At 42.5% G+C, this 22,578-nt stretch overlaps 1 protein-coding gene across 1 annotated transcript in view; it reads left to right on the forward strand.

The window, feature by feature from the left end:
* The first annotated feature begins 1,105 nt into the window (after nucleotides 1-1,105).
* Nucleotides 1,106-22,578, forward strand: part of IRS1 (insulin receptor substrate 1) — an 86,952-nt gene continuing 65,479 nt past the window's right edge. The window contains exon 1 of the mRNA XM_073359899.2: nucleotides 1,106-5,740. Coding sequence (XP_073216000.2) covers nucleotides 2,137-5,715 — 3,579 coding nt within the window. The 5' untranslated portion in view covers nucleotides 1,106-2,136 and the 3' untranslated portion in view covers nucleotides 5,716-5,740. The remainder of the gene's footprint in view (nucleotides 5,741-22,578) is intronic.

Raw genomic sequence — 22,578 nt, forward strand, 5'->3', positions numbered from 1 at the left:
AAATCTCCACTCATCAATAAAAGTCTTTATTCAGGGCCCAACTGCATAGACAATAGGTAAAATCTGTGATTTGTGGCTCCATGCTAATAGGAAACAAAAATAACAAAATAAGTCACTGCCCAGTTTGAACTATAAACATCCCCACAAATGAAAATCACACAAAAATTTTCTGTTGTCACTGGTACAGTCAAAATCGGTCTCAAAACTATGCATCCTGTACGCATATCCTATTTTCAATTCCCAGCTCCAAACGTGTCTCTTCTTTTAATTTCTCATACCCTTTTGCTATTATTGGTCTTCTTTGGGCTTATATTATTTGAACGGTACAGAACTTTGGGATCCAATTTATGTGGAAAACATTATGCAACATAAGGTTGCGTTATTTATTTTAAAATGTTGCTCAAGGGGATAGTCTTAGCTCAGTGTTCTGAGCCGCCCAGAGGACAGCAATCTTACTTCGGCACAGGAGAGTCACTCTGTATTATGTTACAGAAATCTCCAATTCCATAGACATTCATGAACGGTTTACGGATGGATTTTATTTGTTTGGGTGGGAGGGGGTTGGGGAACGTTTCTGTTTTGAATTCAGCGGCTGCATTAATTTCTTTCGATCTTTTTACTCTCTTTGAAAGGGAAGCCTCAATTGCACTAATATGGTGGAGAGCGGAGATAGATGCGGGCGCGGGGGGGAGATGATTTTCAGCACCCTTATGTCTATATTGCAGATCAGGCAACACTGGAGTTTAGACGCAGCTTGTATGTGGTAGGTGGGGGGAGGAGGGAGCCTCGTGGTTACAACGCAGCAACAGCGCCTCGATCAAAGTTGCCACACTGCAGAGATTCACTCGCAAGCCCCCAGTTTATAAATAACACGCCAGTGAATGGCGTCTACGCCTTTTTACTACGCTCCACTCCTCAACCTAGCCTGGGCACCTCCCCCCGTGGCGGGGTTGAGGGACAGGCCGCGCTGCCAATAGGAAGGCAGCCCCCCAGGGCGCAGAGCGGCTCAGGGCCCGAAGGTAATTGCAGCCGCAGCGGCGCTGAATGAAAGGAGAGGCGGGCGGGGAGGAGGGGGCGGATTGGAATGCCGCGGCACCAGGCTAGGTTGGAGCCTCCCTCGGCCGCTGCTGGGATGGTCCACGCACTGGCGCCGTCACGTGTTTCTCTCCTTGGAGTGAGACTGAGTCTCGGCGGCGGCTGGAGGGGGCCGGACTCATAAACACAGACACCGCCGCTTGTTTGGGTTTGGGGCGCTCGGAAACTCCGAGGAGCAGCCGGAGGAGGAGAAGTCAGCCAGGCAGCCCCAGACCCGCCTTCAGCCTGGGGCACAGGAGGGGGCTTTGCTGCTGGCCTCGGCGCCTTTCCCGACTGGAATGAGGAGGAGGAGGAAGAGAGGATGTTCCTTCCCCACTTGGGCTGCTTCCCCTCCTGCTGCTGCCTGGTTGCATTTTGTGTTGAAATGGCACTTTCTCTTCCTAACGAGATGGGACTGAATGGGGTCGCCAGCCTCCGCACGCATAAGCAGCAGCGGCCACAGCGCTGATTTTTGGGCTGGGCTGTGTTTTAGGGGGGGAGAAGAGGCGTGTGTTTTGGGGTGTAAGCCCCGGACTTTGCAAAACAAACCGCTACCCAGAGGATCTTTGATCTGCTACAGCGATTGAGATTGCGCTCGCTGAGGCGAAGTTGTGAAGGGGAGGGGTGTTTTGGAGCGAAGCAAGGGGGACCCCCTCCTGCTCCTCTCTACAGAGGAATCCGATCCATACGACTGAAAGATGCGTTTCTTCTCCTCCCCGGCGGCGGCTGCTGGGAGAACTAGACTTTCATCTGGACTGACTGGGACTGGACTTTTTAAGGATATATTGACCCTCCTAAGGGTGATTTGGGCATAAACAGCAATATAAAGGCTGCTGTGGTGCTGGAAGCTGCCTCTGCCACTGAACAGCTGCTCTCACCCTGCCAGTATCCCCTCCCCCCATCCCGTTTTGGAGAGGGGATTCCGAGCTAGTTTGCTTTTTTATTGTGATTGTTGTTGCATGAATTGTATTTTAAGAGGTGTTTTTTCCTGCATTGCTTGGCAGTTTTGGGGGCCTGTGGGCTGATAGCTGCCATAAAAGCACCACCACCTCTCCTTCCACCATGGCTAGCCCCACGGATAATAACGAGGGCTTCTTCTCAGATGTCAGGAAGGTGGGTTACTTGCGCAAACCCAAAAGCATGCATAAACGCTTCTTCGTGCTGAGGGCAGCCAGCGAGTCAGGACCTGCCCGGCTGGAGTACTATGAGAATGAGAAGAAATGGAGACATAAGTCAGGAGCCCCCAAGCGTTCCATCCCACTGGAGAGCTGCTTCAACATCAATAAACGGGCAGACTCCAAGAACAAGCACCTAGTGGCCCTCTATACCAAGGATGAGCACTTTGCCATTGCAGCTGACAGTGAGCTTGAGCAGGAGAGCTGGTACCAAGCCTTGCTGCAGTTGCACAATCGGGCCAAGGGCCACCACCACCTCCATCATCACCGCCACCACCACCACCACCACAGTGATGTCTCTTTTGGGGGTGGCAGTGCAGGACTGGGGGAGGCAGGTGACGATAGCTATGGCGAGGTGGTCCCTGGCCCAGCTTTCAAGGAGGTTTGGCAAGTGATCCTGAAACCTAAAGGTCTGGGCCAGACAAAGAACCTGATCGGCATCTACCGCCTGTGCCTGACCAACAAAACCATCAGCTTTGTGAAGCTGAACTCAGATGCAGCTGCTGTGGTACTGCAGCTGCTCAACATCCGCCGCTGTGGCCATTCAGAGAACTTCTTTTTCATTGAGGTGGGGCGCTCTGCGGTGACTGGGCCTGGTGAGTTCTGGATGCAGGTGGATGATTCGGTGGTGGCACAGAACATGCATGAGACCATCCTGGAGGCCATGCGGGCCATGAGTGAGGAATTCCGGCCCCGCAGCAAGAGCCAGTCCTCCTCCAACTGCTCCAATCCCATCTCTGTGCCCCTCCGCAGCAGACACCATGTCAACAACCCCCCACCCAGCCAGGTGGGGCTCAGTCGCAGGTCCAGGACTGAGAGCGTGACTGCTACCTCCCCTGCTGGGGGTGGTGGAGGAGGAACAGGGGGCAAACCCAGCTCTTTCCGAGTCAGAGCTTCTAGTGATGGGGAAGGAACTATGTCCAGGCCTGCCTCTGTGGATGGTAGCCCAGTAAGTCCCAGTGCCAACCGGACCCATTCACATCGGCATCGTGGCAACTCCAGGCTTCACCCTCCACTCAACCACAGTCGCTCCATCCCAATGCCTTCTTCACGCTGTTCCCCCTCAGCCACCAGCCCAGTAAGCCTGTCATCCAGCAGCACCAGTGGCCATGGCTCCACCTCAGACTGCCTCTTCCCACGCAGGTCCAGCGCTTCTGTATCAGGCTCCCCCAGTGATGGTGGTTTCATCTCCTCTGACGAATATGGCTCCAGCCCCTGCGATTTCCGCAGCTCTTTTCGCAGTGTAACTCCAGACTCTCTGGGTCACACACCGCCAGCACGGGGTGATGAGGAGCTCAACAACTACATCTGTATGGGGGGCAAGGCTGCCTCATCCTGCAGCTTGGCGGCTCCCAATGGCCACTTCATCCCTCGCAGTTGCCACCCACAGCATCAGCAGTGCCGCTATCCTGGCACCCCATGCTGCCCCCGGAGTGGTGGAGAGGAGGTAACTGACCTGGAGAAGGGCTTCAGGAAGCGGACTCACTCTGCAGGCACCTCCCCCACCATCTCCCACCAGAAGACACCCTCACAGTCTTCGGTGGCCTCCATTGAGGAATACACGGAAATGCTGCCTTCCTACCCTTGTGGTGGCAACCGGCTGCCCTCCTACCGGCACTCTGCCTTTGTGCCCACTCATTCCTATCCTGAGGAGCATTTGGAGATGCACCATCTGGAGGGCAGCCACCACCGGACCAACCCCACCCCACACACTGATGATGGCTACATGCCGATGTCACCTGGGGTGGCCCCTGTGCCCAGCAGTGGTGGCGCTCCCAAAGGCGGCGACTATATGCCCATGAGCCCCAAGAGCGTGTCAGCCCCACAGCAGATCATCAACCCTGGCCGGGGAGGTCGCCACGCCCAAGCCATGGTGGACTCCAATGGGTACATGATGATGTCCCCTAGTGGCAGCTGTTCACCTGACGGTGGTCCCACCGGCTACGGCAAAATATGGACGAACGGGGCTGGCCACCACCCAAAGCTCTCGGTGGACAGCAGCGAAGGGAAGCTCCCCTGCAGCAGCAGTGACTACATCAACATGTCCCCAGCCAGCGGCTCCGCCACCAGCACCCCCCCGGACTGCTACTTCGCCAGTTCGGGGCCGCCGGGCGCGGAGGAGGGCTCGGCGCAGGGCCCGGCCCAGCCCCCACACAAGCCCATCTACTCCTACTTCTCCCTGCCGCGCTCCTTCAAACACGTGCAGCGCAGGGCAGCCGAGGAGAGCGGCCCCCAGCTGCGCATCTCCCTCAGCTCCGGCCGCTTGCTCTACGCCGCGGAGGACTCGTCCTCTTCCACCAGCAGCGACAGCCTCGGGGGAGGCGGGGGCCAAGAGGGCGCCGGCGGTCTCTACCAGGCGCAGCCCCCGCCGCAGCCGCAGCCTACCCATCAGGCGGCCGCGCAGAGCAGGAGCCGCCTGACCAGACCCACCCGCTTGTCTCTGGACGGCCCCAAGGCCAGCACCCTGCCGCGGGCGCGGGAGCAGCCCCCGCTGCTGCTGCTGCCGCCGGAGCCCAAGAGCCCCGGCGAGTACGTGAACATTGAGTTCGTGGCCAGTGACAAGCCGGCTTTCCCGTCGGCCGCGCGGCCCCGAGGGGACGAAGTCTCCGAGTACATGAACATGGAGCTGGGCCCGCCGCGGGCTGCCTGCCAAGCCGGCTTCGCGGCCGTACGGGCGGCAGCTGCGGCCCGGCCCGGCCGAGGAGCTACTGCCCTCAGCAGCCGGGACTATGTGACTATGGAACAGGGGGGCGGTGTCGGGGGGCCCTGCCCGGGCTGCGGCGACCCCCCGCCCCCCGCCCTCTTGCTCAACTACGCCGACATGCGGACGGGCCGCGCCGCTCCGGAGAACCCCCCCGCCGCCCCTGCCTCCGCCCAGGCGCAGCCGCCGCCGCCGCCGGCCGAGCTGGCAGCGGCGCCACCGCGCTCCTCCTCCCTGATAGGAGGCCCGGGGGTGAACAGCGCCTTCACCCGCGTCAGCCTCAGCCCCGGCCGCAACCAGAGCGCCAAGGTGATCCGCGCCGACCCGCAGGGGGGCCGCCGGCGGCACAGCTCCGAGACCTTCTCCTCCACCCCCAGCACCGCCCGCGGCACGGCGGGCAGCGGCGGCCTCAACGCGCCCTTGCTCTACGGGGCGGGGGGCGCCGAGGAGGTGAAACGCCACAGCTCGGCGTCCTTCGAGAACGTCTGGCTCCGGCCTGCCGCGGGGGAGCTGGGGGCGGCCGCCAGGAGGGAGCAGCAGCCCCTCGGGGCCGGGGGTGGCTTTGAGAACGGACTCAACTACATCGACCTGGACTTAGTGAAGGATTTTAATCAGCGTCGCCAACACCCCCAGGAGGGCACCTCTGTGTTGGGGGGCAGGCAGCCGCCGGCCAAAGCCCCTAATCAGCCTTGTGGGAGTAGCCACTCTAGCGACGATTTGAGTGCATATGCCAGCATCAGCTTCCAGAGGCGGGAGGATGTCTAATAGCTGGGCGGGAGCCAGAGAGAAGGTGAGTGAATGGGGGGGGGGGGGGGGAGGCGATTAAAGGAGCAGAAACGCCCCCTTAAAACTGAGCCCAAAGGGCTAGCAAAAATCAGGCACCTAGTTGGAGGTTGTTCAGACCACTGAACTGTGTTCTAAAGGGGTAGCTTAAGGTGCGGTCTGTACTGTTCTCTTGTTTTATTGGAACGTTGTTTTTCTCTTGTTCCTTTGCACGTTCACGTCCTACTCTCAAATAGAGCCCTTTAAGTGTGTGGAGTATTTGTTGAGGCGTGGGAAGAAGATCCAGGTTCACTCATTGAGTTAATCTTTTGATAGCTGTAGTTTCAAATATTGCATAACTAAATTTTTGTGGGAAAGAATAGACCTAAATAGACCTAAGCATGGTCCCTAGTTAACAGATAGCAAAAATAGGTTGGATAAAGTCTGGAACGGTGATTAATCCTTTGAAGCTTATTCCTTCTAGAGGAAGTTTCTGTAATTAGATTGGTGTGGTGACTTTTGTAAACTAGATGGTATGTTCTTTGAACTGAAAATATTTTTTCTATGTGGGAAGTGTTTTGGAAAATATTGCAGCCACATCAAGTCTTAACTCAGAAGTGTTAAATGAATGTTTTGGTTCATTTTGGTTTTAAATATGCTATTGCTTCCAGAAGCAAAATTAGCATTTGACAGTGCCTCCTTGAATCGTGGATGCTTTTCAGACTTGACACACTGTAATATTCTCCAAGTAAGGGGGAACGGGGTCTCATGTTTTGTGAAAAGTTATGGTGAGGTGGTTCACTCTGTGAAATCTGCTCGAATATTGTTGCTGAGATTAAATGCTTTTTAGTGTCACTTTTACCTGACTCCTTTTAATCTTCAGGAATACATATTTTAAAAGACCCAGTAAGTGGAGGTAGAGGGTGTGGGGGAGGGGATCTAAAAAAAAGGGGTGTGGTCTGTGTTGAACATGGGGGTGGGTATGGGATTCAGAAGCTCCTAAGTTCTAAATTTAGTGTGGTCAGTTATGATTCCTGTATCCATGTGCAAGCTAATTAACCTTTCTAACTCATTTTTCCCCATGTGTAAAATGTGTGTATCTACCTCACAGGGTTGCTGTGAGGATTAATTAGGTAATGTTTGCAAAGTGCTTTAAAGGAACTCTGATAGACTCTGTGTGTGTATAGGCATTTGTGTTTGATATTGATACTAAATATAATTTAGCAAAGCACAATTTTATAAGTATCTGCAAACTGCAGAAGAAGCAAATGGTGTAAATGGACTCTGATTATAAGCTTAAAATGTTTAAAAATGAACAAATTAAAAATAATCTAGTCAAAATTTGTCAGCCTGTTGTATTAAGATTGGCATTACAAGGTGTGCATAGGACAAAGAATATTTTTGCAACCAATGTGATGGATCTGCCAAATAGAAACTGAATACAAAGTGAAAAGGAGTACTTGTGGCACCTTTAGACTAACCAATTTATTTGAGCATAAGCTTTCGTGAGCTGTAGCTAAGCTCACAAAAGCTTATGCTCAAATAAATTGGTTAGTCTCTAAGGTGCCACAAGTACTCCTTTTCTTTTTGCAAATACAGACTAACACGGCTGTTACTCTGAAACCTGAATACAAAGTGTTGATTTTTTAATAAAACATTTTCTTCTCTAAGTACGTATTCCTGTACAATATTGATATTTTATACAACTAAGTTTTGCTCCAAGGTCTCTATTATGAATAGACAACTCCAGTCTAAATTTTAACACTCTTCCTGATCTCTGCAGTTTTTCATGTATTTAACTCCTAACAATCACTGTACAGTGAATGGTGAACCTTTACAACAACATAGTTGGACAAATACAGTCAAATAGTATGAAACTGTAATAGCACACTTATTCAGTGAATATTTTTATTGCTTCTTTGCTTAGTGTAAAGTACTAGCACCAGTGGGAGTGGATTTATTAAAAAATTTAACAATCAAATGTAGGATTTTCCTTTTACCTGAACTGGTGAGCCTAGTGTAGAAGTGTGAATCGCAAATACCTGGAACAAAAACAATACACCCTTTCCCATATTTGTTACTTTAACATTTGTAATTATCACTTATTTGAACAATGTGTTATTAAGGCAGTCTTATTTTATCTTATCAGCATATGCTAGACTAGTCCTGCCTTCGGGCAGGATTTAAAATTTGGCAAGGGTATTGCTGTAGTGTCAAGGGGTGTGTGCCTTTTGCCTTTCCTGAAAAAATCTGCTCAACATTGGCTGTGTTGTAGGTTTCTAAAAAATCTGTTTACTAAACACGAAGTTGTAGAGGCTGACAGCTAAATGACTTCTCTGCAGATTCCATCTGCATGGCGCATACTTCATTCCCACACAGATTCTGTGGGTGATCTGGTTGTCCATGCACCATTTCCACAGAGTCAAGGGAGCATGCTCCATCCTGGAGCTGAGCTCGACTTTCCCTGAAATTCCTCCTTCTGGCTGCTGGGACTGCACCAGTCTGGCACTAAAAAAGAATTGAGGGCAGGGAGACACTCTCTCCTGAGCTTTCATTGCTCCCTTTGCTGGTGCCCCAGCGCTGAGAAGGAGGAAGCAACATGATCAGAATCTGAGAGAAGATCAGATGGATGAGAAGAGGTTGGGGCTAGACTGGAGGAGATATGAGCTGGGTGTGGCTCAGGGAGGAAGAAGGGGGAAGGAGGCAGGGCAAGGGATAGAGATGAGTAGGAGCAGAGAAGGACAGAGACAAGTTTATGCAACCTTTATTTGGCTCCCTGGTTCATATGCATTATGATATCGTTAAGCCCCAAAATTGGCAAAAAGTTATATACATGATTGCATTATATATATATATATATATATATATATTTTTTTTTTCATAGGACAGCTTTCATCCCCAAAAGATTTAAACTACTTGGGCAGATTTTATTTATCTAGACCAAAATATTTTGTTGTCTCAGCTTGTCAGATCAGGACTTTCCAGCTTCTCGTTAGCAGAATAAATGTGTGCCACCTTACCACAATCGCTCTCCCTCCCTCCCCCCAAGCCATGCATGTTATGCACATTTAACGATATTGAAACATCTTCCATTCTGTGTCTCCATCAAAAAATCAGTTCTGCCCCCTCTAATAGATTTCCCCCTGAACAAATCACTTGTTTCCAAATCTGTTCTGTTTCTCTGTCCTTCTTACCCCCATCCATATTCTTGTCCCCATACCTCTTTGCTGCTGCTGTCCCAAACCCTGCTGCTTTCCTGAATTTACAGGGGGCCTCAAACTCTTTAATTGTTTCTGAACACCAGGGTCCTCTGCTTCTTGCTCCTCTCCCGGCCTGTTAAAGGATCAGCAGTTTAAATTCCACCCTGTTCCTTGAGTTCCTTTACAGTGGTTCCAGCTGCTCTAATCCATCCTTCCTCAGAAAGAACTTCTAGTGCTTCGGATACTCCTCCCCCCCCCTTTCCCCCCTCCTTTCTAGAGAAGGAGCCTGTAGTTCTGTGATTGCACTTACTAGCAACCTTGGTGAGCTGACATGCAATTTTTAAGACCCCATGCCAGACAACTACATTCCTTCCCTCCTCCTCCCCCCACCCTTTCCTCTTCTCTTCCTGCGTTATGGGAAAAGAGAGTTCTTGCTTTCTCTCTGTGCTCTTGATAATGAACAGTAATCTATTGTGCTCTTGGAAAGGAGCAGTAATCTATTTGTGTATGTACCACTCTTAGATTTTCTCTTTTCTGTGTCCTGCCTTTTCTGGTAGCTGTAAACTCTGGTATAGTGAAACTGACAAGATTCTTGTAAGTTTCACTTGGTTTCTCCTGGGATTTCTCAGTGCAGAATTAGCTGAGGCATCTACTTCTTCCAGTGCTTCTGGTATGGTATATAGGAGGCTCTCACAGTTGGCAACATTACGAAGATGAGCAATTGATAGTAGATCTGAATACAGAGTCACAAAATATTTGAAGTATGACGCCATCTTGAAATTCTCGTGTAATATACTAAGAAAAATTTTCAAATACCTCTTTTTCTCTAACTTGCAGTTAAAATAGCTTTATAGCTTTCTTCTAAGTTTACTTTATAATTTAAAAAACTTTGTGGACTTAAGAAATTACTTTAAAAATGTGACACATTTATCTACATGCAATTAAAAAAACTGAAGCACTTCAAAAGACAAAACATTCAGAAGCCTCTAGCTCTGCAGCAGCAGTAACTTGAACATCAGCAAGATATGAAAGTTATACATGCTACAGCAGTATTATTATAGACTAAATAGGGTGTTTCATACTGTATGTACATATTGTTTTTGTCCTCAACTAATTATCTGCTAAAACCTAGACTGTGTCACTGTGTGCTTGCAGTGTGTTAAATTATTAGTATATTCTGCACTCTTTAAATACTTTATTCATAATTCAAACTGCAGACCTATTCCTTTAATGTAATTACTGTAGATACATTAAACAGTTAGCCTGGACTTCTGACTTACATGGCAGTTTTAGGAAAATTGCTTTCAAGATTTTTCTCTCTGGTTAATAGAGTCCTATAAATTGGGACTGTGTAATAAGACACCAAGTAGGCAATAAAATAGCATCCCGTGACACGTAGGTTTTGTATTCAGTCAGTATTAAAATAACATTTAGGATCATGTTTAAATTAGAAAAACAAACAAGAAATTCAAAGTTAAGGATGACACTCCTTTTTAGCTGGTGATTGTAAAAAGAACATGTGTGTTCTGGGTTGGTTTTAAACATTTAACAGCTGGGATGTAGAACCCTAAAGAACATATGTGACCAACACCTGTGGAGTTGGAATGTAATCTGACCAAGATCTTCAGTGTATTCTTTTACTTGTATAACTTACAGGATGCAGCCTGGTGAACAGCTGAACTTGAAAATTTCAATTAGGAACATACAGTTTATAATGGTTTTGCAAAAATTTGATTACAATCACTGAGGCTAATTATCAAAAGGATATTCAGATCTGGATTTAAAGTTACTGTGACTCTGTGTGTGTGCGTGTGCACGCATGCACGCCTGTGTAAAGGAAGGGAATTATTTTTTTACGTTTCAAACCAGACTAAATTAATTTAGTATTGATTGTAGAAACTTTTTAAAAATAAAGTCTCAAGAGAACAGTCTTAAATTCAAATTTCTGTTTTTCATGACATTCAGGTGAAATTTTTTTTTTTTTTGTTTTTTGTTTTCAAATCTAATTAGCTTTTGGACTTAGATTTTGGGTACCAAGTTTCATCTAGATCTTTGATTTGAAAATCAAGGAAGGTGGAACTCGAAATAGAAAAGCTGCCGGTCTGTAAGATTTAGATGCCATGGATAATTTTGAAAAATGTTCACAGTAAAAGTCATTACACTTTGATAAATTCATTCATTTATATTTTTCTTTCCCCCTCCTTCATTACTTAGGATAGCTTACTTTGGAAAATAGGCTTTCTTAGAGTACCTGCTTCCTACTTATCACAGAATCCCATTCACATTGTTATGCATCCTATTGTCCTGAGTGAGGGGAGTAGGATTTTTCCACTTGCTCTTTTGTCCTGTGCTCTTTGTCATTGCACTTGAATGCTGTGATTATATAATACACAGAACCCTGTTTGTTAACATTGGACTTTAAGTACAGAATAAGCATGAATGAATAACTCCTTGAGCAACAAGGATCTTGTTGTCATGTAAACATCCTCTTAGTAAAAAAGGAATAATAGTCACACTGATTTTTAAATTGCACTTTTTTTCTTCTTCCAGTTTTTCATTTTAGCTTTTTTTCTTTACACTGTGTTACTACTGGGACTACTGTGATAAACCTGCTAGATGAAAAATCTAGATACATGCTAATTTAATTATTCATAGCCTGCATTTATAATTAAATCCCCTTTAAACTATTTAATTTAAAGGGTAGCTCATAAAAAGAAAAACTCAAATTGCAAAATGGTTGTGACTTACTATTACAATAAATCTTCTCTTACATTTTATGGCAAGAGTTGAAATACAAATAACTATGGTTACAATTCCAGGTTGTCAGAATGCTGAAAACTGAAACTTGGTCTCTGAAATATAGTCTGAAAGTGTACATGTTCACTAAACTGAATAGCATTAATTCTCTTTTTAATTGTTCCTTGTTTTGGTAAATTGATGATTTTGATGATAAACAATTACAGCAGTTTGAATGTTACAAAATAGCAGTGGTGAAGAGGAGGGTCTTGTGTAATACCTCTTCTGATCTATTTAAATATGATGGGAAACTGAACAAAAACAGAGGTGTGACTAGATAAAGGAGATTTAAATAAGCCTGACACTCTTAACTAAAAGATGACTTGATATGTATTCTCTCTGATCATGCTTGATATATCTAGGTCACATTCTCTGAAGACTGTCATTAGAGATTTAAACTTGAGTCATTGGAAAGTGCTGTGTTCTTCACAATAATTCACTATGGGGTTGGGAGGACAGTGAAAAGTGTGTGTATGGAACTGTTAATCATAATATGAGATTCTCACTAAAAACCTAATGTTTTAGTATTTGAATTGTAATGTTGATTAAATCTTCTTGCTAGTAGTGCATAATAGGTTTGCCTGTATATATTCTGTCAGCTGCCTTTAAAATTCTGTTGTATGCAGTCTAGTTGTAGCTGTGTCGGTCCCAGGATATTAGAAAGGCAAGGGGGTGAGGTAATATCCCTCATTCAGAAATTAGGTACATAATCTGTGCATGCAAAAACTGATCTGCTTAATACAAGAATGGAAACACCTCACATTCGCAGAAGTATTGTAGACATTTATTTATGATGACTGCCTGCGCATGTGTTAAAAGCTAGAAAGATACAATCTGTGAGTTCTTAAGACCACACCCCCAATTTGATTTATGTCTTGTTTGCTTTTATCTAGATTTATTTATTTTTTCAACTGCTATGTGGGTGGATGTTTCTAAGTCATAGGAATTCTGAAATCTGCAATCAGCATCACCAAAGGTTTCTTTGAAGCAGTGAATTTCAAGAAAAGAAGGTGGGGGTGGGGGGAAGGTAGCCACCTCTCAACCTCAGACATCTTCTTGGACTCCAGTTCGAAGCCTGATCACACATACTCAACAAGAGAGCTGCTCTGTTTAACTCAACTGCTTCTTGCAGCAATGGGAGGAAAAAATGAACCAAAAAATGAGACAGGAATTAGAAGTTCTAACAATTCATCCTCCCACAGGAATGGGGAAGGGAATTGAGAGAGACACCAGTGTCATCAGATATACTCTTATTAATTTAGGATTTTTTTTTTTAAGTCTACTGACACTTATTTTGTTTCTAGCTCTGTAAGAGACATGTCCAGAAGCAGCTTTCCAGATCAGCAGTTTTAGCATCTATGGCATGCGTTTTTGGAGAGTTTCCTTTTTTAGTCAATAATAAAAAGGAGTCCTACATGTTGTTGTTGAACATTTTTTGAAGATCCACAGTCTGTTTCAATGCAAACTTAACCTCCACAACCTTCTCTCTTCAAGGAATGAAATAGCCCTCTGCCCTGTGTTTTTTTTACTGAAGAAGAGGGGGAAGGTTCTTGATCTTTTGTAGTTCTGCTAGGGCCTATCTGACTTGCTCTGAAGTCTCTTGGAGTCTTTCCATTGAAGTCAGTGGAAGTTGGATTGTGTCCTTAATGACAGTTGGTGTCACTTGGAGAAAGATTTTTGCATGTACTCTTCCTCTCTCCTGCCTCTCTTCCCCTTTAGAAATGAAATCTGATAGGGGAGTGTCTAAGTGGTTGTGGTAAGTATTCCTAATGCTTGCCTAGGTTTTGTTTGTTTCAGAGGGGTGCAATAAGTGACTCATCAGTAATAATTCTCAAGTCAAGCTCTAGAGAACATGTGAAAATGATGATTTTTGTACTGTGGAAGAATCAGGATGAATTGATTACTGGTTTTTTTTTTGTTTTGTTTAAATCAGCAAGTAGCGAACCTTGATTTAAATAATTAGTTTTGCTTTTGTATTTCAGTCATTTTACAGAAGGGCGGTTGATTTCTCTTTGGTTGGTAACCATTAAAACGTATTGATTTGCAACTAAGCATTTACCTCTGCACCAGTTTTGGTACTACTTGCTCACTAGGGGGATACTCTGTATCTGTACGCATCTAAGCAGTTATATAGCTTTAAAATTATGTATTCAGATTTGTGACTGACTTTTTTATTATGTTAGAAATGGTGAATGATGCATTTCTTACTACAATAAGTTTTTACTGTCGATTTGTGTCAAGCTGCATTTGGATGGAAATTTTAGCTCTCTATTAAAAATGCACTAAAATAGCATTTTTAACTAGCCTTATTTGACTAGTAAACAGTGTTAAATGCACTAGATGCAGGGTGGTTTAACCATGTCGGTCCCAGGATATTGAGAGAGACAAGGTGTGTGAGGTACCGTAATATCTTTTATTGGACCAACTTCTGTTGGTGAGAGACACAAGCTTTCTTAGCAACAGACAGGGTGGATTTGATTTAAATCACTAGTCAGGAAGACTCGATTTTAATCATGGATTTCTATATAAAAGTGCATTATTGTTGGTTATTATAACCTTAGTACATATTCTTTACAACTGAGCTAGATGTAGGTTTCATTTTTAGAAGGTACACACTACATTTTTAAAGTGATTTATTTTGAAAACTTTTCAGATTAGTTTTACAGCTATATCAGAAAATGAATGATTGGTTATTTCATTTACCAAAGGTAATGGAAGAAGATATTTATGAAGTCTTTGGGAGGTGAACCATCTCCAATTCAACAAGTTAATCATTAATATTTGGAGGATTTTCTTGCCAGGCTGTATTAAGAGGAGAACATCACCAGACAGACTGATTTAAATTTTTATTTAACTAAAACAACGTTATGTATTCGTGATTTTTTTTCTTCAACAGCAAACATATAATATTTTAACAAAACAAGCGCATGAGTTTTTGAATTTAGTTAAACATTCCAGTTTTTTAAAATCAGGTTTGTTTTTGTTAAAATTGTTTAACTAAAATAATTAAATAAAATATTTAAAAAAACCAACCCAAATTAAATTGACTGTATCCGCCAGGTCAACATGAGAAACTTAAAATATTGGCTTCTACAGCTAACTCCGTCATCTTCACCTTCATTTTCCTGTTTTGTTCATAATTGGGAAAAGAACGAGCTTTCCTGCTTTTTCAGGTCCCAAACGATTTCTCAACTTGGAATGAATTAGTCCAAAGGAAGAAAATATTCTTTCTACACTGGCAGAAGAAGCTATTGCTGTTAAAAGTGAGATCACATCAACAGTGTCTGAATCAAAGTGCTTAAGTGACTTCCACCAGTTCACTGGTGTGACTTTCTTTAAAACATCATCAGCAAACATCTGTTTCTTGACTAGTTCTTATTCCCAAACTGGGTCTCTCTTATGGCCTGCTGCCATTATAGGTTTTCCCTTCTAGTGAGAGAATGGTATGGTAGATCTCAAATCAGTGAAAGCTACATTCAGAAAGACCTCAAGACTTCTGGAATATGCTGCTCAAACAATTTCACTTTTGTTTCTACTGCCTGTCCCTCCCTTCTCACATTTATCTCCAGACTTCTTCTCCTTGTCCAGATCTATTCCGCCCCCAACAATCTTCTGTTCATTGATCTTTTTGAAACTTTGCACTTTTAGGGAGAGGTAAGGGATTGGCTCTGTGTACACAAATTTGCAGAGGGACAATAGAGTTGAGGTCTGTTATTTCTTACTTATTTACTTATTTGAAAACATTTTTGCTGTTAACAAGCATGTTACTTCTGGAGAGACAAATCCACAGTTTGAGAACTGCAAAACTAAGCATCTCTGAGGGTATCTTCTAGACTGAGCCCTGAGTCCCATTGAGTAGATAGAAAGATTAACCTAAACAATCTATGCAGAAGCCCCTGGAACCCCATAAAATTTGGGTCCCTAATTCATGAATTATTGGAACTCATTTACAAAACTTTTCTTAAACATTACATGAATATATGGTCTCATACTATAGAATTAGAATTTATTATCCCTATTCTATGATGAGATATTTTTGAGCTATAATGTATCTTAATTAAAACGATCTTTAGATAGTTTGAGACAGATAAATCTCAAAAAGCATTTTATCAAAAAAATCCAATTTAAATAAAGAAATCAGATTTTATTTTTTTATTTTATTTTTTAAATCATTGAGTTTTATCCACCCTGGTGACCGAGTTTTCTTCCTTAGGTCTGGAAAAGGGACTTCTAGTGTCACACCAAAATGCAAGGCAGAACAGATTGCTTTAGGGTAAGTAGTTAGCACACATTGCATGGGATCATTCAAGGCATCTCAGAAGTCATAGGGCAAAAAGAGGGCATTAGTGGGTTATAGGTAGTTGTATTAAGCCATAAATCCAGTGTCTCTGAATGGAAGCAGAAGCTCTGTGTGGCTCAAAAGCTCTCTCTAACCAAAAGAAGCTGGTCCAATAAATGATACTATTTCTCACCTACCTTGTCTCAGATGTACTGGATGAATTTATAAACAGTAAGTTGATCAAAACACATTTGTATTTTAAAACTGATTTCTTGAAGTAAGTATTGTCTGTAATTAATGAATGGAATTGATTGTTTCTGGTTATCATGTCCTTCAAGATTTTAGTACTAGTAGATCTCATCCTCTCACTCCTTATTTTTATTCATAGCTTGGAAGCAGAAAACAAGCTTTCCTGCTTTTTTAGCTCTCAATCAGTTTCTCAGATATTTGAATGAACTGGTGATTGAATTGAACTTGCTGAATAAAGTGAAATAAAGAAAATAGTCTCTGCACCTGGTAGCCTAAAGCTGGTGTAGGAGTTTGGATCCAGATGTGTAGCAAGTGACTTCAGCCAGTTCAGTGCTCTGACTTTGTTTATAATATTGATAGCAAACGCATACTGCTTGAACATATTTTATTTAATGGTTTTAACAAATTATAAGGTTAGGCTTGAACATAGATTGTCAATTTAAAATTGATTTTTTCAACATTTTTATTTTTAAAAAGAAATCTGATTTTTATTTAAAAATGGGTTTTTATCCACATTGTATAAAATTAAGATATTCTATTTAAATTTCAATTTGTTTTGTGTTTAAAAATATTTTTCTAACTGTACATTTTAAAAATAATTTTGTTTATAAAAAAAAAAAAGCAAACCACGGCTTTACCACACAGAGCACAGCACGGACTGTTATATAGAAGGTCAGATAAGATGCTTATAATGGTTTCTTCTGGCCTTCTTTCACAGAATCATTGGTTGTGTTTTTTTTTTTTTTTTTTTAAAGAGGTTCCCACGTTCCTTCACAAGCTATTGAACTTAGAGACATTCATGAAGTATTCAAGGGTGGATGGTGGCATCTCAGGAATTGCAGAAAAGACAAACATCCTGGTAGAAGGGAGGAAGAACCAAAAAGCCTTCTCAATAGAAAAGTTGAGGCATTCCTGAAGAGATCTGAGTGTTTGTTTGGTTCAAGCTTCAGTTTATTCCACTCATGCCTCTTGTGCTGTGGGTAGGTGTCTACAGAATTTTAAATGATCTTCAGAGGCGAAGAATGAGGGCTCTGACCCATCTGCAATGCTCTGTTTTATGGAGTATACTCTTTTGTTCATCTCTGATGCTACATTCAGAATAATACTTGGCCTCATTTTTGTCAGTGAGGAGAGTCTTATGGCTAAAACAGACAAATACAACAGACCAATCTTATAGCCTCTATAGTTGCCTTTCCTTTAAAAGAGGCTATTCTATGGAGAAGAGCCTTATCAATTCTGTTTATTTAAATGACTCAAACCAGAGCCTGATTTAAGGGAAGCCCATTCAATGGGAATGGGTTCAAATCTCCTGGCAAAAGGGATCAAAACCTTCCCAATGAGAGAATAATCTTCAACTGATTTTAGTTCCTTTCATCCCTAGACAACAGGAAATCAGCCACAGGGAGCCCCTTCAGGTTTTAAGGGGCTGCTTGAAGGTCAGGAGGCACACGTGTAGAGCCTCACAGTCGGAGGGAGGCCAAGAAAAATAATTCATGTCTAGTCAAAGGTGATTCCCAATTAGTGGGTCCTGGAAGTTACTGGTTCAGGTATGCAGAAATACTTCATCAACTCTTTTTTCATTCAACTCACCCTGCTCCAAGATAAGCACAATATATCTGGGACAGCTAAACCATCCACTGACATAGAGGCCATCCTCCCAGTCCATTTATGCCTCTGTCTGTGATTTTATCTTTCAGTGCAGGCTTTCACGTTAATATTTTATAGGCTGCAGTGTCTCTAGAATATTACAGGTTTCTGGAAAAAAAAAATGAAAGCCAGGTTGTAATGATTTGGTACTGTCTTAATTCTCCCCTTCCCGTGTGTGTGTGTGTCTCATCTCTAAAGTATGGATTAATTGTTTGCTACTTCACTGCAATGTCCTTTGGACTGATAGGGTGACATTTTATGGAAAAATGAAGTATTTTCTTATCTGAACCTCTTTCTGTTTTAGCTTCCACCTGTGCAGAGCACCCTATCTTAGGTTAGCTTATATTGATTGTTTCATCTTGTATTTGTTTTTAGTTTTGGAATTTAACTCTGAGGGTTTCCTTTCATACTGTGGTCAGAATTTATGGCAGTAGCCAAGAGTGATTGGCCCAGCTGCTTCAGTAGTTGAATGGCATAGACGTGTTCTTCAGCTTGTCTCATTAGAAGAAAGCAAATCTTACAGTGTGTTTTGTTTTTGTTTTCTTTGAGATGGAGAGTGGGTTCGCTGCCTGAACCTTGTCTCCACTAAGATTTTTGCGCAGAGATAGCTAACGATGTAGAAATACACCTCTTTTTTTGTAGTGAAGACATAGATGCAGACTCTGAAATGGAACCATCTGGTGAAGGCACAACTCGCTTGTACTTTCATTCTCTAATCTTGATTTTCATTTCGCTTAGGCACTGCTTTGTTGAAATGACAATTTCATCTTCTGTCTCTGATATATAAATAAACTTTTTCTTTGTGATTTTGTTCCCTTTTCCTTTACAAAGTGCGGGCAGAGTTGAATTCTTTCCCTTGTATTCCTCTGTGCTCTATTACATATTTTATCGAATGCTCAATTTATTGTTTCATGATGTGGATAATTAACAAGGCTGAGTTATTATTCTACAACTATTAATTAAACTGAGCTGATGAATATCTGATTTTCTTGTTAGAAGTAATAGGATGTGTGTATTTAATGCTAGCATATGTATACATCAGAGCAATACAAAATTTTAAATATGGGTAAGGGGACACTTCCCAACTTTTAAAAGCACATATTGAGGGGGGGATGAGATTAAAAATCCCCTAGACTCCTAACAACTAAAGAGAAATTTTATCACTTCAGTTATTACAGTTCAAGAACCTCAAAAACAGTAAGCACATTTTATCACCTCTAGTAGTTGTGTGTCTTACGCAGCCTTGCTCCATAACTGCAAAGTTATTTTGAGTAGGCTTACTTTCTTTTTAATAAATTTGTGGGTCTTTTTCCTAACTTCACAACAATATTCAAACTTAACAGAAAAGCAAATTGAAATATACAAAAAACTGTGCTGTTAGCAAGCAACATTTTAAAGTTTCTGTTTGTTCCAACATTTGTCAATATTTATGAAAAATAGTATTTTTAACTTTCATTGTTTAGGTTTGTAGATAAGTAATGGGCAATTAATAATTTGTTAATTTTATATGAAATGAAAACTGAGGAGGAAGAAAGAGAAGAAAATACACGCCAACCCTTCTGTCCTCCTCTTACAGGTGCTCCCCCGACACCCCAATTTAATGAACAAAAGTTAAGAACACGCCCTCTGTAATCAGCATATGCAGTACTAAGTTGTGACTTACAGACATGTAAATGATTAAATATTTCAATCTTAAATGGGTTAACATTGCTGTTGGAGTTATTCTTAATATTTCATTTTGATTAGAATTTCAAGCAATTTAATCGTTCTGTTTTTTGTTTTTTTGTTGCTTTTTTTTTTAAAGCCATACAAACCCAAGAACCCCCAAACACCTTAAATATTTTTCAACATGCAACTTGATCATCTAGCAAGTTGTTACAAGGGAAAAGCCTTTCAGAAGGTGTGCAGACAAGTAGCTAGGGCATGTTGTTTTTCAGGCCTTTGAGCTAAGTTAGGAACGTGTTTCAAGATGGAAGAATGAATGGTTGTTTGCTGCCTTTAGCTTCAGGGCTTGAAAATCATGAAGCATGTTGTTGTGCCTTCAAAGCCTGTTTTGCATAAGCAAGATTTTTGGATAGAGTTTTGTATTATCAAGGACACAACAATAAACATTGAGCTACTCAATCTCACTTAATTGGTTGGTGATCAGAAATTTAAGTGTTTAAGGGCCCTACAAACTAGGGTACATCAATAAATGGATTTCAGTTGATCTATTGTATTAGGAAAAATCCCTCAGAACTAAGGGTTTGTCTACGTGGAGAAATTTATATGAATAGTTATATTGCTATAGCCATACAGATATAACTCCCTGAATGGACACACTTATTCTGGAATAAGTGTCCTTTTCTCTGTTAGTTTGTCAGTTCCAGAGGAGGATGAGGTTTAAAAGGAAAAATATGAAACTCTGTCTTCTGGCTCTGTTTAGCTTGAGATGGCCATGGCCCATCTCAGATATGTCTGATCCCCCTGTACAAGATGGGTTGAGTGGAAGGGAGCAGGCTAGATTTGGGAATCATAGGCAGACAGATGATGGTGGAATCCATGTGACCTCGATGCAGTCATCTAGGGCTAAGGTAAGAAAGTGAAAAGGTACAGGTCAAGGACATAGCTCTATGGAAACTAAGTGGCAAAAGGAGATGAGAATGAGAAGGTTCCACTATAAGAAGTTCCAAAAATGGTTGGAAGGGAAAATAGAGGAACCAAGGCCGGTCAGGACTGTGAAAGCCAAGGGAGGATGGTGTACAGGAGGAGTGATCCACAGTATTGAGGGCTGCTGGCAAACTGAAAGGTGAGAATAGAGAAGAGTTCCCGTGACTTGCCCAGGCAGAGGTAGTTAGAAACCACTGTGTGAGAGCCGTTTGTCAGGAGTAGAAAGGACAGAAGCCAGGTTAAGAGGAATCGAAGCAGGGAGTTAGCAGAGAGGAATTTGGGGCCTAGGAGCTTCTATTTTCAGTGGATGCAAATGTTATTAATGGTTTAGATTAAACATAACATTAGGTTAAACATTAAAAGTAGAAATAATTGGAGTACTTGAGATAATATTTTAGGAAATAGAGTAGTGAAAGGCATTAATGTGTAAAGAATGGTTAAAGAAGAAAACTGTACTGCAGTTACACAATCAGAAATGCCAGTGGTCCTTAAATTTTACCCTTTCTGAGAAAATATTTCTTTGGAAAGATCCATAAACAATTTTCTCTCTGTATAGGACACTTAGTGCTATAAAACAAAAATTGCTCATCTTGGGCCAGATGTTGAACTTGTGTGACTCATCATAGCCCAACTGAAGTCAGTGGAGCTAGGACAACTTTCAGCACCCAGGATCTGGCCCCTTAAACTTACAGTTTTCCATCATTTGTTTTCAATAAGCCATTACTAAAGCATTCTGTTTGAATTAATATTAAGTCCCAGTTGAATTTAATTGCAACTATATTATTAATGTTACAAAATGATCTGATTCAGTGTTAAATTTATCGCATAGCCTTGGGTATTTCATATTTTCAGAAAACTCTTCTCTTGAAGATTGACAGGATATTTGCTTTGTTTTGATGCAAGTTTGTTTACTTCTGTGCTTGCTACCCATCAGCACATAGTAACACATCAGCTTTTTATTCTATAGTACTAGCAGATAGATCTTGGGATGTTAATTGCCTTTACCGATTCAGGTCATACCTTAGCATTTGTATTTACGTTTAAAAAATCAAGAGCAAAAGATGTTTGTTAGTAGTATTGCTGAACACTTATTGTTTAGCAATAACTGTTAAAACACTAAAAGAAAAGGAGTACTTGTGGCACCTTAGAGACTAACCAATTTATTTGAGCATGAGCTTTCGTGAGCTACAGCTCACTTCATCAGATGTTTACCGTGGAAACTGCAGCAGACTTTATATACACACAGAAATCATGAAACAATACCTCCTCCCACCCCACTGTCCTGCTGGTAATAGCTTATCTAAAGTGATCAACAGGTGGGCCATTTCCAGCACAAATCCAGGTTTTCTCACCCTCCACCCCCCCACACAAATTCACTCTCCTGCTGGTGCTAGCCCATCCAAAGTGACAACTCTTTACATAATCAAGTCGGGCTATTTCCTGCATAGATCAAGGTTTTCTCACATCCCCCCCACCCCCATACACACACAAACTCACTCTCCTGCTGGTAATAGCTCATCTAAACTGACCATTCTCCAGGTTTAAATCCAAGTTAAACCAGAACATCTGGGGGGGGGGGGGTAGGAAAAAACAAGAGGAAACAGGCTACCTTGCATAATGACTTAGCCACTCCCAGTCTCTATTTAAGCCTAAATTAATAGTATCCAATTTGCAAATGAATTCCAATTCAGCAGTTTCTCGCTGGAGTCTGGATTTGAAGTTTTTTTTGTTTTAAGATAGCGACCTTCATGTCTGTGATTGCGTGACCAGAGAGATTGAAGTGTTCTCCGACTGGTTTATGAACACTGTTAAACCAGCTTTTGGGTTGAACTCATAATTTTGTTTTGAATAGCTTTTCAGTCAGATTTTTTTTCTTTTTGGTGATTCATTGACTTTCCCTCCCTGCTCCCCAAGCTTTTCAAGCTCATTAGTAGTAGAGTTCATGCTCTGGAGTCTATTTCCAGGTCTACAGATCTCTTATTTTAAATCTACAGATGGTAGTAACTTTTATCATTTAGCTTAAGTTTGTGTGACTGACTGTCTCTG

The sequence above is a fragment of the Lepidochelys kempii genome, chromosome 9 (genome assembly GCF_965140285.1).
Source record: "Lepidochelys kempii isolate rLepKem1 chromosome 9, rLepKem1.hap1, whole genome shotgun sequence".
NCBI classification, from domain to species: Eukaryota; Metazoa; Chordata; order Testudines; family Cheloniidae; genus Lepidochelys; species Lepidochelys kempii.